This window comes from Parus major, chromosome 4 (genome assembly GCF_001522545.3).
Source record: "Parus major isolate Abel chromosome 4, Parus_major1.1, whole genome shotgun sequence".
Classification (NCBI taxonomy): Eukaryota; Metazoa; Chordata; class Aves; order Passeriformes; family Paridae; genus Parus; species Parus major.
Genome location: NC_031771.1, coordinates 5,753,473 through 5,770,414, shown reverse-complemented (window position 1 = coordinate 5,770,414; position 16,942 = coordinate 5,753,473). Strand labels below are relative to the sequence as shown.

The 16,942-nt window shown below is 42.5% G+C and overlaps 1 protein-coding gene across 5 annotated transcripts in view; it reads right to left on the bottom strand.

Annotated features, from left to right (window-relative positions):
* Positions 1-9,355: 9,355 nt before the first annotated feature.
* SPATA5 (spermatogenesis associated 5) overlaps positions 9,356-16,942 on the bottom strand; it is a 163,929-nt gene continuing 156,342 nt past the window's right edge. For all 5 annotated transcript variants that reach the window (XR_001521024.2, XM_015624710.2, XM_015624712.2 and 2 more), the window contains one exon: positions 9,356-12,766. Coding sequence is in view for 4 of the 5 variants with exons in the window: in XM_015624710.2 (XP_015480196.1) it covers positions 12,590-12,766 (177 nt within the window). In the remaining variant the exon portion in view is untranslated. The remainder of the gene's footprint in view (positions 12,767-16,942) is intronic.

Genomic DNA, 16,942 nt, shown 5'->3' with positions numbered 1-16,942 from the left:
GCAGAGGAGACAGTAAAAGGCGGCAGCCAGGCAAACCTCCAAGAACAAAGGGACGAACCTCGAAGTGAACCTGCCTCATGAACATTTGAATGCGGAATCAAAGCACCGGGGAAACGCTGCAGAGAGAGGGGTTTGGTCTGTGCCCAAATTCAGCACAAATTATACAGAAAGAAAATGCCAATGTCTGTAAAATAGGCGAGAGTCTGACAATACTCTTTCCCTTCCCCATCTCCTGCATTGTATCAAAGAAACCAGTATTTTCCTTGGGTAACCACAGGCAAAACTTCACCCTCCTAAGGGTAGGCCACAGCAAGTCTCTTCATTTTCCACCACCCCTTTGACATGCAGGCAACTCATACCTTTACACCTCTCCTTCAAGTATCCAGAGTTATTGTTTGCTGATCAAGTTTTATCTTCCTTGGAGAACTGCCTCTGTAGCCTTCATGTGTAGCTGCTACACAGGTTGCTGACATGTGCACAAGATATTCTGCTAAGTGACCAACCATATCTTCCTTATTTTGTATTAACTATTTTAGCTAATATGACTTCTTGTTTGCTTGTATAAACAGCTTTGTGAAAAAGGAAAATTGTCATTATTGCTGAATACCAATAATAACTTACTGTCATCCACCATAAATTATCTGCAAGTCCTTGTCTCGTGTCCTAGCACTGAGCAAACTGCCTTTTCCAATCCACTGAGCCACAATTCCTTGCACAGACACAAACCTTTCCCATTTCTGCTGGAGAAGCGGCCGCTCCCCAGGAGTGGAGGAAGAGGAGAAGCTTTCTGCTAATTTAAATACATGGCTCTGTGCATGTTTTTATTATCTAAACACTTGTGGCGACTCGGGTGTTCGCGCAGCTCCAGGAATGCCTCCTGTTTATCAGGTTGTGCAATCCGTCACTGTCAGCTGAAGGAGGTCTCGGGAGCAGCGTTTCTAATTTGATTTGAAAATATACATGGAAACCTGAGCCTGCTTTTAGCAAGAATGATGGGGTTGGCCTAATGAACACAATCTCTCTTGTCGCTCTCGAGAGCAGTGTGTCAACAGCCAAAGTTTAGGCTCCCTCCGTGGCTGCAGCAGCTTCTGTGGGGAAGCAGAAGCTCCACGTCTGTGTCACGTTCCTGGTTCTGCTTTACCATCAAAAGGCATTTCAGTGGGATTTTAACAGGCAAATGCAAACAGGGGCGAAGTTTTTCCATGGATCTCTTGAAGAGAAGTTTGCAACAGGCAGTTTCTTTTTCATGGCAACTTCTTCCTCTGAGCCTTCATACACTTGTGTGGTACCAAACGGCGCTAAGAAAGCATCCATCTAGAGCCAGTTATCAGATAACTCAGGAGTTGTCACTGCTTTCCCACCAGAAACTGGCTACAGGAAAAGGAACGTGCCACAGGAGTCACATGGATTTCTGGCTGCAGCATCATCCACTTCAATATTTACAGATTTTAACTTCTCAGGGGAAAAAACAAATAAACAGCCCCACACCTTTCTTTTACTCTTTTATGGCTGAAAAGATAAGTCTCTTACCACAAATGTACAAGAGAGCACACTTTGCCACATCCCAACAAAAAAAATGATAAAATACAATTTGCTATTCACCTCTATTTTTTCATCCTTTTCCCATTCTCTGGGATTTACTTCTCTGACAGATGCTGCAGTTGGCAATTCAAATATAAAGTGCCAAGACACCCCCTCCTGCATGTTTGACCTGGTTTGTTGTACTCTAGAAGAGCTTGTCAGGCACATCTTGGAATTTAGCTCTGTAGTAACAATGACCTGCCAAGGAATATTCAGTGTTAAGGGCCAGATTCTGTTCCTGAGGAAATCAAAGTTAACCTTGGTTCCCTCTGAGACTGAGGAAGTCAGGAGACTTTGGTATTTTGGAGACAGTGTAAAAAATATTATCCCTCAGGAGCCTTTGGGTTGAAAAGGTCAGACTTCTCCCACCAAAAAGGACTGGGAAAACCCTTGACAGTGAAGAACAGAAAACACACATGCCCCTGCACATACTGTCACGTTGCTGGTGAAAACCCACCTCATTTCCATCGGGGTGGGAGACAGGCTGCTCCAGTTCCACACAAACCATGGGGAAAGCTTGCACTGCCTCTCCTGCTGGCTCCCACCCAGGAGGACATGTACAGACACACACTCAACACAGGGAGGTTGTGACACCAGAAACTGTGTGTTTGTGTGTGCTGGGGGGTGGTCCCTCTTTGAGACTCCCTCCATGACTCTTTGCTTTGAAACCACTCTTGTGATTCTTGTTTCTTTCCCTGATCAATTAAACATGCTGTCCTTGAGGAGCCAAAGAACTCCCATGTACAAAGAGCACATCTATTGTGGAACACACCTTGCTTAAAGTATCTCAAAGCCTACTCAGGATCCTGTCTCTGTTGCCTCCCAAGTTCAGTAGTTTTGAAATTTATGCAGAAAATGGAATTTCCTCCTAAATTAGCCTGCCCATTGATCTTCCAGAACACTGCAGTGATGCTGCTTCAAGGTGACATTTCTTGGAGCAGCAGTATTCCCAAGGGAAGGACTGCACTTTTGCCTACAGTAATTGTTCCATAGATTTTTCAGCAGTATAATCCAGCATGAAAGAAGCACCTGAATAAAGGTAAGAATGCCACGTGTGCCCAGTTGAAAACCAGAAAACACGTTTTATATTAGCTTAGAACTGTGGTCATCATTGCCTAGCTGAACTCAGTGTTTGCAGCAATTCCCCATCCTGTTTATTAAATAAAAGAAAAAAACAAAAATCCTTGACAACAATTCCCTAGTGGCTTCTAGTCTTTTCTACATTGAAGGCCAGACAGAGACCTCAGAGCATTCAAGAAAGATCATCTTCAGCTCCAGCAGATATTGAGGTCAACTGCTCAGGTATTATTTATGTCCACACCTCTCACAGTAGTGAAATAGCTGTCACCACTTGGCTGGATTTCAGCTCTGCAGAGGGCAATTATCAAAACCTAAACATCAATCTGTTAGAACTTACACACCACTCTGTTGTCTCAGCAAACCAACATGACTTCTTTATTTCTCCTCCAAATGTCCCATTTCCAGAAAACTTAAACCTTTATGCACCCAAGATCCAGATATATTTTACCATATTCAGAGTCTTTGCTGCAGGTATAGTACAGGGGAAAAAACAAACAAACCAATACCACACCTTCTTTTTACTCTTTTATGGTTGAAAAGACATGGAAAAGATCTCTCACCACAAGCCTGCAAGAGCTCAGCAGTAGCACTACTCATATTTCATCACACACCAACAGTGTGAAACATGGGAAGTAAATGGAAAACAACATTTTTGGAGCTGGACTGATATCAAGAATTACCTTTCAAAACCATCTGCTGATTTTTTTTTTTTAAACTTGCCACATGAAAAAACAACAACTTTGAGTCAATTACAAACACTCCTGTAGACTCATTAGCTCCTGCAGACTTAATTTTCCAGGGTGCCAATTGTTATAGAGTAAAAGTGCTCAGCTTCTTAGGAAGACAGAGAAAGTATCATTTGCTCTGAGTTCTTTCTAAGGCAGGAAGGGACAATTCCTACTGTCAGACCTCCCTGGGCAAAGAAAAGAGAGGTTAAAAAGAAGAACCACCACAGGAAAACCAAGCTGAGATGCTGAGAACTTCCAAGAAATGCATTTTCTAAATCACATCCCGCTTTCCACATGCTGTTAGGTATTAGGATACCCATATGTATCCTAATTTGTGTTTATAAAGATGCAAAGTTAGCATGAGAGTTGTAGTAAAAGTGGAATTATTCCCTGTTTGCTCCTCGAGGAGCAGCTAAACCAGCTCTACTGTTCCTGTTAAAAGTAGCTTAGACAGGAGACAGCTGGTCTGTCGGCTCTGTTTTAAACTTAGGTTTCAGACTAAAATTAAAAAAGCCTGAAAAAAACCCCATTTTCTCAGTGTATTTCATGGCAGGACAGCTCAGCCAAAGCCCATGAATGTAAGGCATTACTTGTTTGTTTGAGGAAACTTGCCATGCTCCAAATCACCTCCACATCATCAACATTTTCAGCGCCAGTGGCTGCTCTGCTGAATTGTGTAGAGGAAAACAATCCTTCCTGGCAGGGAATGGGAAGGAAGCAGCACAACAACGCCTCTGTTAAGAGAGACGACTTCCAAAGGTGTCACAAGAAGAGCTGAATAGGATAGCAGATCCAGGGAAGGAGGAAGGTGGAAAGATAGTGACAAGGTGGCAAGAAGTTGACAAGAGCTCAGCAGGAGTAAATCAATACAGTCAGACTGATGTTCTGTCAGAAAAGCATAAAAATCTTCTTTCACATTTCACAAGAGGATTTATCACTATAATTCCTCTGTTCCCAGTAGCTTTCCCCCTGGATCCAAACACCATGCTTGAAAGCACTTTGCTCTGAGTTTTTCTCTGCTGGGAGGCAAGTGAACACCATCTATGGTGAGACAGGCAGTGACCGAGCTCTTGGAAAACAAACAGCCCTGTGGCATTGCCCATATCTTATCATACACATTAATTATTAGCAGTCATTAAATTAATTGCTGTATCTGTAAGCAACTAACAGAGGCTGACAGCAGCGGTGCTGAGGGGGTGCCTTGGTGGGAAGGCCCAGGAAGGAGCAAACCTTGCTCTGTCCCTGCTCTGAATGCGCCGCTGCAGAAAGGCTTTGGCCAGGCTGCGTTCTGTTCTAACTTTGTGTTTCTGTGTTTCCCCACCCAACTTCACAGAAATTCTTACAAAGGTTATGTACAGACTTGTACAAAATGGAGACTGACACTGGCTCTTGGAGGGTTTCCCAGAGCAAGTTTAACAGAGATTATATAATACGTTACATCTGTGTTGGTTGGTTGGGGTTTTTTTTATTTTTAATATAGATGTTATTACACTAACACTTAGTCCTTCCTAGCTTAACCCTCCAATCACCCTTTCAAAATAGTTCATTATGTTCTGCAGAGATTAAAAACCTGAGGTTATGATGGGGGTTTTGTTTCCAGCCCTCACTTAGGACAAGTGTGTTACAACTGGGAGGGCTCAGCAAGTCACAACCACCATTATTTTCCTTCCACACACACTCTACTATCAATGTCATGATGGGGGGGTCCTTCAAGGATGAAACAGTGGAATTTTGGAGCTAACACAGAACTTTACTTCTATATCCTATTTTTAAATCAGAAGTCTCAAAGTAGTCTGCACAGCTTGGGCTCAACCTTGTGTGGCTGTGACCCTTCCTCCCAAGATAATCCAGCAGGACAAATCCAGCTTAAAAGGGGCACTTATAATAGAGGGCACTTACTAAGGATATTGAGTATTCCCAGAAAATCGGGCTAAGTCACATCCTAATAGAACTGACTTTGTGCAAATCCATCTCCAAGATGATCTTCCTGTTAGTGTTGCTGTGGGTTTTCCTTCTTCTCCATCTCTTTGTGGAGTTTAGAAGTAAACAATGAGCAGACAGAAGAAAGGAGGAAATTTTTCACACATGCTTTCTACCAATTTATTTTCCTCCCCACTTTTCAGATATTTATTCCCCACCATGCTTGGGGGAATAATTTTCTCAACTTTTCCTCTTCTCATTGAGAAAAGAGGCAGAATTCTCCTCTTTTCTCTTGATACCATTACTGGACCCTAAATTTCTGAAAAAATCTGAAGAGGAAGATCTATTTCTTACCTTTTTTGGTATTGAAGTAATCTCTGCTGCTTTATACGTGCCCCAAGTGTCTGAAAGTCAAGCTCCAGAAACACACTTGCTACTCCAGTGCTGATGGGGTTAATGAGTTCAAAGCCAGATTCCACTTTGTGTTTAGCAATGAGACACTTCCTAGCACAGGGCCAGGGTGACTGCAGCCCTCCTTCAGCTCACCTAAGTCAGCATCAAAATAACACAAATCACCCCCTGTTCTCATTAGAATCAGTATTCCCATTTCCTGTCTCCTTCCAACTCCATCAACCCCCACATATTTCCACAAAAATCAGTCAGTGATGAATTCTGGGGTAATTTTTCTAATTCACATGCTTGTTTTCAAGCATTTTCTCCATCCACCCCCTCTCCCAGCTGCCCCTCACTGTCCTTAACCAGTAAGGGCTTCATGTGCCCCTAAGCCAGCTCTTACCTCCTCACCCAGCAGACAAAGTGATCCCAAAATTCAGCTCCCCAACAGGCAAGTAGGTAAAGAACAGCTCTTCCAACATCTTCTCTTAAAGTCTCCCCAGCCAGCCAGTGCAGGAAGAGGCCTAACAAAGCTGTATGCAGCCAATTGTGTTATCAGGGCACTTGGCACTACCAGCTGATCCTTGATTACTATTCATCCCTCGGGAAAATAAAACACCCCTTTGTAGTAAAAGTGTAACCGGTTACTATGAGGCATTACACATTAACAAAAGCAGCTTTTTACCAAAATCCCAGATGATGAAAGCCTGGAAGTGGAATCAGACCAAGGTAACTGGTTGTTTCTTCGTGTTTCAGATAGAAAGCTGACAGTTTAACCAGGATTTTCACAGTGTTAGGAAGAAAGAGAGTTGTGTCACGTATTTGTACATAAAGTCATAGCGAGTTGTGTAAAACAAATTTTAAGGATAAAATTGTAGCAACCTTTGTGGTGTAGCATCCTACATATGCTACTCCCTGCACTGCAGCAAACTCAGTTTTCACAGGGTCTTGAACATTTTTAACAGCTCTTTTTACCATTTTTGTGCTTTTCTTGAAATCCTCACCAACACTTTCAACATGCTTTCAGATTTTCCTTTTTTTTTTTTTTCTTTTTTTTTTTCCCAAGAGTACAAATCATTAAAGAGCATGGCTATCTGAAAGGCAGACTTTTCAGTCAGGCAGAAGGGTAGAATTTGCTGGCTTGGTGGAATAATCCCTACTTAGGTGGTGAGGAAGCATTCCAGAATATTAAAGGATTTGTTTGTTTGCTAATCTACTTAAGCACCCATAGGCTTTAACACCCACAGCTTGTGTGCTTTAGGGATCTTTCATGTCCATGGCCACTCTCACTGCCACAGCTCTGCATTAAAGCTGCAGATTCAGACTGCAAGCTGCTGGTTGGACACCTGGAAAGAGCTGCATGGCTCTGGTCCACCCACCCACAAATCCTGCTCCACACATTCCTGTATTTTAGGTGCGGTAGCCACGCACAGGTCACGCTGCTTCTCACATCCTGTGCTCCCGCATCCCACCCACCCAACTCTGGGATAGGACAGCAATCCAAGCACCAGGAAGCCCCTCAGAGGCACTGCAAAGGAGGCTGTGTGAGCACGTTTCACACCCTCAGCTTGGGGAGAACTCGCTGACAGGGAAGCAGGGTAGCTTTAAAGGCATTAAGTAGAGCAGGCTTGGTGTAAGCAGCTGCCCCTGTGTGAAATCCGAAGCTCTTGCCAGCGGTGTGGAGCAAAGACATGACCTCATTATTCCACAGCCCAGATAATCCGTTCCTGGATAAAGTGAGAGCTGACAAGTGTTTCACCTTGAACATTATCAAAGCCCTTTCCACACTTGGCTGATGGCAGAGCCATTTTACCAAACAGGGATGTGAAAACTCCTCAGTGTTAGCAAAAGAGATAAAAAAATCCCTGGGGTGCGTGGTTAATGCCACACACACACAGGTACGAGAGGAAGAGATCAGCAGCATTTCCAGAACCATTTAGGCAAACAGGATATATTTCCACAAGTTAATAAAATATTTTTCTCAATATATCGAGGGTTGCTGCTCTTAAGTTCTTCTCTTTACCTCAAGGCACTTTCTCTAGATAAGTGTTGAGGGCCTCTCCTGACACCAGCTGCCCCATCAGCACCTCCAGAAAGGTAGTTCACCTCTCAGCTGGGATAAATCACTGTCTGGACTATCTTCTAGTCTCTTCCCAGTAGCTGCCAAGAGTGATTCCATCCCCCTAATCTAGTTAGAGGAACCTAAGCTTTAATGTCATGGATTTCACACAGGCACACGCAGACAACACGCTAGCCTCCAATTTTCTTGGAAGGGTATCACAGAATCATTTAGGTTGGAAATGAACCATTAAGATGATCCAGTCCAAGTGCTGGACCCACAATCAGTTTGAGCAATGGCTCCACGCTAGTCCAAGGGGAAGGAATGTCATCTGGTTGCCATTGCCTCCTCTCGCAACACCTGCGCTCTCGCTGGAGTCCTGCCACGCAAACACAGAGAGGGGCTCTCTCCCCCCTCATCCCTCCTGTCCTTGGCAGGCCAGTTAACAGAGAAAACACACATCTCCTTCTCTGTCAGGACTCTGGAGCTGTTGGATTTAAATCTGCATGGAAGAATGACACCATTTAAAACGTTTAACACAGCACACATAAAGCCCTGGTGAAAACGCGCAGTTAAGTTTCCAGCAGAGGAGGTGAATAAATGAACAGGTAGCACTTCCAGAAGGAGCTGACACAAACCCCGAGATCAGGAGGAGGTTTCAGCTGAAATATTTCTCTTCCAGATGTTGTTGACCTACCAAATGAGGAAAACATTGCACAGCAACAACAGCAATTCTGCCTCTTGCACCGACTACCTCGGAAAAGCTCTTTATCAAACTGCACACATTAATATCACCTGTGGTGTTGTCATCTATGTCAAACAAAAAAAGCCATCAGCAAAAGCTTTTGGGGTTCCTAGGAGATAAAAATTCACTACAACCGTAGCAACAATATCAAATACAAATACAAAGAGGTCCCAATGTAAAACTGATTTTCTAAATGTAACTCTGCTCCCACTGCAAACTGCCTCCTATGCCCCAGACTGCATCAGCACAGGAGTAATCCCAAGGCTCTGGAGCGTGAATGGAAGCACAGCTGGTTTTATCCCAGCTTTGGGATCACAGGAAGCAAGGCAAGTTCTTTGTGCCTCTTTTCACTCATTCTTTTAGGGCCTTTCACCAAGATTATGATGCCTTCAGTGGGTGACTCTTCTTCTTCAAGGTCAAATCCCTCCCAAGTTCCAGCACTACGTACTAGGATACCACAAGCCCTGGACAGTAGCATTTCTAGAGATGGCAGTTCTGTTTTACCCACACATCAGCTGCTTTGTGTGGCAGAGCCAGAAACAACCAAAACCTTTCAGGGTCAGGCTCCTCACAGCCCTGACTGCACTAAGCAGAGACACTTCTCCTGCCCACCAACCTGTGTCCATCACTGAACTTCATCCCCAGGACAAAACACCACATCTGGCTTCCACTTTTCCCCTCTCCACACCCCATCAGCTCAATCAGACTCCTGCTTCACCAGGAAACATCACTTCCAGCCTTCCATGGCTGCTCAGCTCCTGGAGCATTGTTTGGCATGTGTCCAGCTTCCAGAGGGGAATCACCACACTTTGGCATTCAAAATGAGTAAAGAAGCTGAAAGAGCCAGGATACAGAGCCCACAAAAATCAACTTTAAAGACATAATATTTAAAAGGGCTGACAAGTCTAAATTCAATGATTTTGAATAACCAACTTTGAAATAAATGGTCTTTATTCTGTCTCTGATGTTTGCCCTTGCCACCTGAGCTTGGTAAAACTTATGTTCCACTCTCATTTAGAGGCTGCAGGAAAACTATCCACAATAAACCTCATTCTTTCTTCTAGGATTAAGAATTGTATATCATACTTGCAGTGAAAATCTGTTTTATGCATTAGGTAGAACACAGGAGTGAACATTTTTTCAAGTTAAGTGAAGACAATTTTGCATTTTGATCATAAATATTCTCCTGGTCATTTCTGGCCAAACTGTCAAAAGACATTTTATGCCATTTTGCAAGAGGTTGTTATTGGAGGAAAAAGGTAGATTTTTTATTTAAACAAAGTGTGCCTGAAACATTGAAAAGTTGATTTAATGTTAACAATTCTGCGACTCAAGCAGTATTTGGGCCAAAAACCAGCTCCAAAAGATAACAGCAGGCAGGAAAAAGACTGTGTTTCTAAAAAACTTAAAGAAGTAAGCCTAGGAAGTCTAGGCAGTTAAAGAGAAGATGGGACAGAGATGTTCTTCTCAGCTGCCTTCTCTGCTGTGATTCACTGATCCTCAATCCTTTTATTAAAATTAAATCTCGTGGAAACACAACAACAAAACCCAGCAGAAGAGAGAGTGCCTCTATCTTTGAGTTGCTCTGCAGCACAGAGGTATTCAGGCTTTTATAGGCTCACACTGCAAGAGATCTGAGTGGGTGCCAAGGCACGAGGTGTTCAGCAAAACACGTTTTCAGGAGTCAGCTCTGAATCAAAACTCGCTCCTGTAAATGACAGGAGATGCTCCTGGAGTGCTCTGTCCTACAGTGCCCTCATCAGTAAGTTCCAACGAGAGGCTCAGGGTGCAACAGCTCTCACCAAGCTGGATCATGAAAGGGCTACACTATGTTTTAATCAAAACCAAATTTTGGGTCATTTTCCAGAATTCTGATACCCGGGTTTCAATTTGTTCATCCACTGTAGCAGTGATCTGTCTTTAGGAAAGATACAGGGAATCATCACAGCTTCCTTTAAATCTCAATTTAAGACTGGCTTGGGATAGAGTAAGATCCTGACTGGCATCAGACTGGCAAAGTTTACCAAACAGAATTTTTTGGGAACAACAGACACCTCCTGGGGACTTCACAAATTTGTCATTGCTAATTTTTTTTTTTTTAAGAACATCTTACTTTTTAAAAAAATCAAATTCCACAAACCCAAGGATAAAAAGGGGAGCTTCCTACATTTAAAATCACTTCAGGCATATATGGGTGTATATCAAGAGATTTGGTGCCCATGTGGCACCATACAGGTAAAAGGATAAATGTTTGCAGGGATGGGATTTTTCCCAAGGCACAAACAGCAGACATGGGCCAGCATTCCCTCCTACTGTCCTCCAATTTGATGTGCAGAATTTCCCTCTGATGGCAGCAGGATTCCACAATGGGACAGAGCAGCCAGCTCCCACCTGCCCCTGTTGTAGTTTCTCAGTTCACATTCACTCCTTGGTGCATGTTCCCAATAAACCTGAGCACTTCCCAAGGAATGGCCATCTAGTTTTAACACTCATCTGGAGCACCACACAGTGTTATTTTTAGGCTACAAAATCACAAACAGAATTCATTATTGGCAGTGAAAACTGCAGTCTCTCTTTCCCCCCTTCAGGAGCAGACATTGGAGTGAAGTGCCAGGGGATAAAGGTATGGCATTTAATTTCTGGAAACCTCAAAATTTAATGGTTATGATAAATGGTTCACATCCTGAGCTCCAAGCTGGAGTATGCAGAATTTAGAAAAGAAGGATAAAGTAGTTTCAGATGCAGTCTTGATCCCCAAGGTAACTTTTCCAGTTTATAATTTTCTTAATTCCCTCTGTCTGTCTGACTATGTAAAAGTAGAGTAAAACAATGAGAAAAAGAAAAAAACCCTCATACATATCAGCTGAACTAAGTAAAGGACCCCCTTTTCCTCATCCTATAATCCTTCACAGCAATAGTAAAATGAAATGCTAATTACAGCAACAGTAGGTTAGAATGAGAGTAATAAAAAAGCTGTCATTTAAAAATAGCAGATTTCTGTTTAAAAGCTATGAAATGTGTACAGTGTGGAAGTAAAAAGAGCAAAACCATAATCTAGGTGAAGAAATTACCTTTCTGTTGAAATTTGCGCTGGCTTTGGTTTACCTTTTCCTCAACTTTTTATGTCTGGACTAGAAAAGCCTTTCTTTTGTGGGGAAAAAAGCTGAATATTAGTTTGCTTAACTGCATTTCATCCTGAGTGCAAGAGCAGAGAGCCCACAAGGACTTGTCATCGTTTCAACAGACGATATAACAAAGAAACAACTTGAGGAGATTTTATCTGTCCCTGAAGTATTTTGTGGCCATTTATAACAGTTTTTGCAAGAAAGTTTTCTCATCCATTAATTTGGGTTCATTACAGATTTTCAGTGGACAGCTTTAAATTACGTATTTTATCAACATTCCCATTTATTTTGACGGAAACAAACATGAACAACAAGAATCTTTTGCTGACACCTGGCAATGGCTTCAGGTTAGTGAAGGGCTGGACAGTTTTTTAAGGTGCCTACCTGCCAGCATGTCTAAAAGTAAGTTGGTAAAGACCAAAGATAAATGTTTGGCTGTAAGCAATCAGGATGCCTCAGCTTTATCTCAGAAAGCCTGTTCAGCAGCTTTGCTGGAGATCATAAATCAAAAAATTCACAGTAATTTTAAGCATTTTTTGTAATGAGGCCATTCACTGGGATGGTCCCTGGGATTAAACTGTGGTTGAGGCAGGAACAAATGAAGGCATTTGTTGCTTCTCTCTTAAGGGCCAAGAATCCACCAAAATTCAGAATTTGATCTTTTTTTTTTTGGATACATGGATATACAACTGAGATAAACTGACTTAAACCGGAAATCTCTTAAACCAGACCACCTCCTCTAAAAGGCAGGTTATTCCACTGAAATGGTAAAATCTAAAGTTGAGGACAATGTCTATGACACTCACAACTTCCACAGGGACTTTTATTACGGCAATTCTGCATTCAGTTAACTCCAGACACTCCACTCGCTCACAGTACAAAACTCTTTGGCTTCTGACAGCTTCACAAAGGAAATCTGCCATTCACACAGTGAATGGGGTATGTATTAATTTGCCTTTCAGAGCGCGTGCAGTCCACTTTGCTGCTGGTAATCTGCATAAAACTGGATTAACGAGTCGGGAATCCTCGGGCTCACGACCGTCAGTGCGCTCCGGAAGTGCCGGCCCGCGATAGATTTGGCATGGATGTCTTCCTGAAGAGCTAGGAGGGCTGCTTCCCTGCAGACTGCTGTTATCTGCAAAGAAATAACAAAAAAACAACCACATTATTATTATTATTATTATTATTATTATTATTATTATTATTATTATTATCATTATTATCATTATTATCATTATTATCATTATTATTATTGTTTACATTACTTGAAGAAAGAGAACACAAGAACATCAAGCCACTCCAAATGCCAAATAATCACAAGTAGAGTTTTCCCAACTTTTTTAAATATATGAGGTTGTGGGTGATTAGGACATCCAAAAAACAGGATGTAGGTCGAAACTCAAACCACAGTTACATTACATTTCACATTACAGCATGCTGCAAATTAACTCACTAATCATATTACCTTGTGTTAAACTCCCCATAACACCTGATAAATTCAAATCCCAACCACCAGCAATACATTTTTCCATCCCCAAAGTGCAAGAGCAGATATTCCCAGGCTCTGCAGGCACTTTTCTTTCCCAGCCTTGCACTGGGAAAGAAATAAAAACAATTAATTCCGAAAGGAGGCTCGGAGGAGAGGGGTGTGTGGAAGGGGAGGAGGGTTAAGGTCTCATACCCTGCAATGTGTTTTTAAGCTCTCTGGACTTCAGACAGCGGAAACAGACTGATGCCAGTGTCACTCTAAAGACACATTACTGTGGTGAAAGGAGCTTGTGGAATGAAAAGAGATATTGTGATTTCCAGTGCAACAGGGAAAACAGTGATTGATATTGACTGCTCCCTTATATCTGTAAATGAAAGAGCCAACTGAAACGCATTTGTCCGGCTATTCAGCATATTTTCTCTGTTTGTTCACTTACTGAAAGGAGTTCCCCCGCTTATGCTCTGCTAATGGTTGCCAAAGCCGTTTAGTAGCTTTTTAGGGGATTTAGCAGCATGTTTAGGAAGCTTTCACAAGAAAACATGCATGGATTTAGATGGCTTTGTCAAGTTACAACAATATTACTATTAGTTCTGTGCTGCTCTAATGAGCACCAAAGCTAAACACTGCTGTTACGCATTTTAATGCTTTTCAGGACTTCAGAGACAGCTGAACGTGGAAGTGCAGCTGAGATTTAGTGCACCAGCTTCTCGTAGAGATCAGCAATACATCACCCAGAAAGTTAACAGAGAGGCCCCCTGCTCTTTCTGTGAAGGTTTTGCTCTAAGCAGACATTGTGACTGTGTCCCCATCTCAAACTAATATTAAGCTACTTAAAGACAAAAACCTGCACCAGATCAAACAACCCTTGCACTCCCTGCCTATCACTAAACCCAGAATTCTCTCACAAGGGACAGGACTGGTGATGGAAAAACAGATCCCGAGTGTTCTGGACTCTGAACCGTGCTGGCTTTTGAAGGACAGGTTCATTTCCCCTTGATAAATACTGCAGTAAGGCCACAAAATGAAGAGACTCCCTGCAAGTTTTCACAGGCATTATTAAAACAATCCCCAAATGCAGTCACAGCAAGTTTTGACTGCCCCGTTCTTCTCGTGGAGACCATCACCCACCCACAGCATGAAACGCTGTCACTGCCAAGGTGTTCACTTGTCAGCAGTTGTTTTAGTGAAGGAGAAGCTGAAGGAAACACTGTCAAATTGTCACACCCAAAACCAAAGGAACACCTCTGCCAATCCTATTTCTTCCCGTTTCATTTGTACACCGATACACAGGAGAAATCCACCCAAAGGCTGATAGTCCTGATGGCGCTTTCATCTGCTCTCTATACTCTGCCAACACTATCAGTAACAGTGATGATAACTAACCTCCAAAGGAGTTTTTTTTAAAAAAATTTTACTCTTAAACACTGAACCATAAATTCTGTGATAAATGAAAATCACTAGACATGAGGAAGCACCAGAAAACTGATTATTTTTGGCTTCTTAAAAGCATTTCAGCTACTTTTAAAGGACAAGGAAAGACTTTTATGGCATAAATTATTGTTCTACCTTTTTCTGGCTACACTCAGAATTTTTGTGGACTGAATCTTTCCTATATTGTTGAGTAATAAGCAGCAGGCATTACAGCACAGTGTTGAAAATTTTGTGTCTGGTCACAGAGTCACACGGAGTTGTTTCCATTCCTTGGCTTACCCAGGGGATCAGGTTTCTGAGGTAAGAGATTCAACAAGGCAAGTCTGATTATTTTTCTTTGTTCAAGTATGCAAACTTTAAAAAACAAAGTCCTCACAATCATTCTCACTAGCTGGTAAAGCCAACTCACTCATGGAAAGCAAACACAGGTAGTAATGCAGCCACAGTGACAGGAGGGTGAATTCATCAGGTGAATTTGGCCTCATTGGCCTAAGGTCACTGGTCTGTCATGGAGACTCCTTGTCACAGCCATGTTAGGACATTTCTTACCAGATGGAGGAACAGCAGGGCTTTTAAATGTCATTTCTGCGGATTGAGGAAAAAAGGGAAGGCCACAGAAGAGGCTGTAACTGACAGCAGAGGAAGGAGACCCTTTGCAGCGAGACGTGGATCTTTCCCAAGCTTAGCAGCACTCCAAACCCAGAAGCTGCATCCACATCATCAGCTTCAAAACCCTGCAACAGGTCCCAATGAACTTCTCCTGTGACTTTCTTAAATCACTTCTTCTTTTGGCCTCTACAAGATCACCCTGTATCAAGTGCCACGATCCAATCACACCTCATATAATAAAAGCACTTTTGTTTGTATTAAACCTGGCAATTTCAGCAAGTCCTCCTGTTCCCTGTGTTATGAGAATGATGATTCATCTGCTCTTCTCTGTTCACCTTCCCTGTACCATCAATGAATTTACAGAGTTTTATCTCATCCTCTCTCAGTCAAGTCTTTACAAGCTGAAGAGTCCCCAGTGACTCAGACTTTGCTCCTGCCCAACCTGTCCATTCTTCCTCCCATCTGCCATCACTGCCTTGGCCAGTTCTGCCCTGAGCTCTCCCTGCTGAGTGCCTGAAGCTGTGCAGGGCACAGAGGGAGCTGTACCAGGCCACAGCCCTGTCCCTGAGCTGCCTGCAGTTCCTTTCTTATCATTGTATTTGTGCTGAGAGGATTTTTCTCAGAAAATTATTCACGCTGCCTCCAGCATCTTCTCCCAAGTGACAGTATTTAATTTAGGCCAAATTATTTGTGATGTTGTAGCTTGGGCAATATTCTTCTTTCTTCACTGCATTTAGTAGGATGAACAGCCTCTACCTACCTCTATAAATGACTGCTAAGAGCCAACACTACCTACCTGCAAGGCAATTCTTAATGAGTTTCAGACAAAAATACAAGGGATCCTAATTTTTACCTTTTCAGTACACACAAAAAAAAAAGACAAATGAGGGCACAGTCTTTCAGAAATACATCTCACTGTATGGAGGGACAAAATAGGTATTTTGTGACTGCATCTGAATGCAGAGTGGCTTTCAGCACCCCCTCTAAGGCAGTAACAAAGTGATTGCCAGAGACAGCAGTGATTAAATAGCAACACACCAGGCAGCAGGTAATTAAGCTGTAACTACTGTAACTACATGGGTGCTACTGCAGCACTAAAGAGCCAGACAGGTGGGGTAAAAGCTGCTGAACCTAAGAGTACCAGAATATCCCCTAGTTTGGTTACTATTAATATAATTATAAAAGGAAGTTTATGAAATAGAATTCTCATTTTCAATAGTCAGAGCATTTTACCAACCAATGCATTCATCTGCTGTCTGCAGTCGTCTCTTAGCATGGGAATAGTTTTGAATTCATGTATAAAGACCAGCACATTGCTTTCTTAAAGGACTGATTTATCATCTCAGAAAGTGCTTTAAGATCAGAAAATAAACAATTCATTTAGAATTCTGCTTCAAAAAGGCAAAGTCAAAAAGGCACCAGAGTCAAGCTTTCCTGGCAGGAAAGGAGAATTAAAATTTGCTGTCTGAGCCACACACCAGCTCAGAGCTATACTGCAAACAACGATGAGCCCCCCAGCAGAAAAGGATTTACACCTAGTCGTTCCCTCCTGCCCCATTCCACTCCCAGCAACAATAAAATGCCCGGTGCAAGTTACTTTTCTCTGAATAAACAGCACTGAGCACAACCCATCTTCCCTCGAAACCAATGGTTACACTGGCTGCTTCAGCTGGGCTGATTCTCCCCCATTCTGGCATTAAGCAACAACTTTTTCCAGCGAATTCAAAGTCCTTTTCAGCTTCTTTGTATTTAAAGCGCTCTAAATAGCTTTAAAGAACCTTT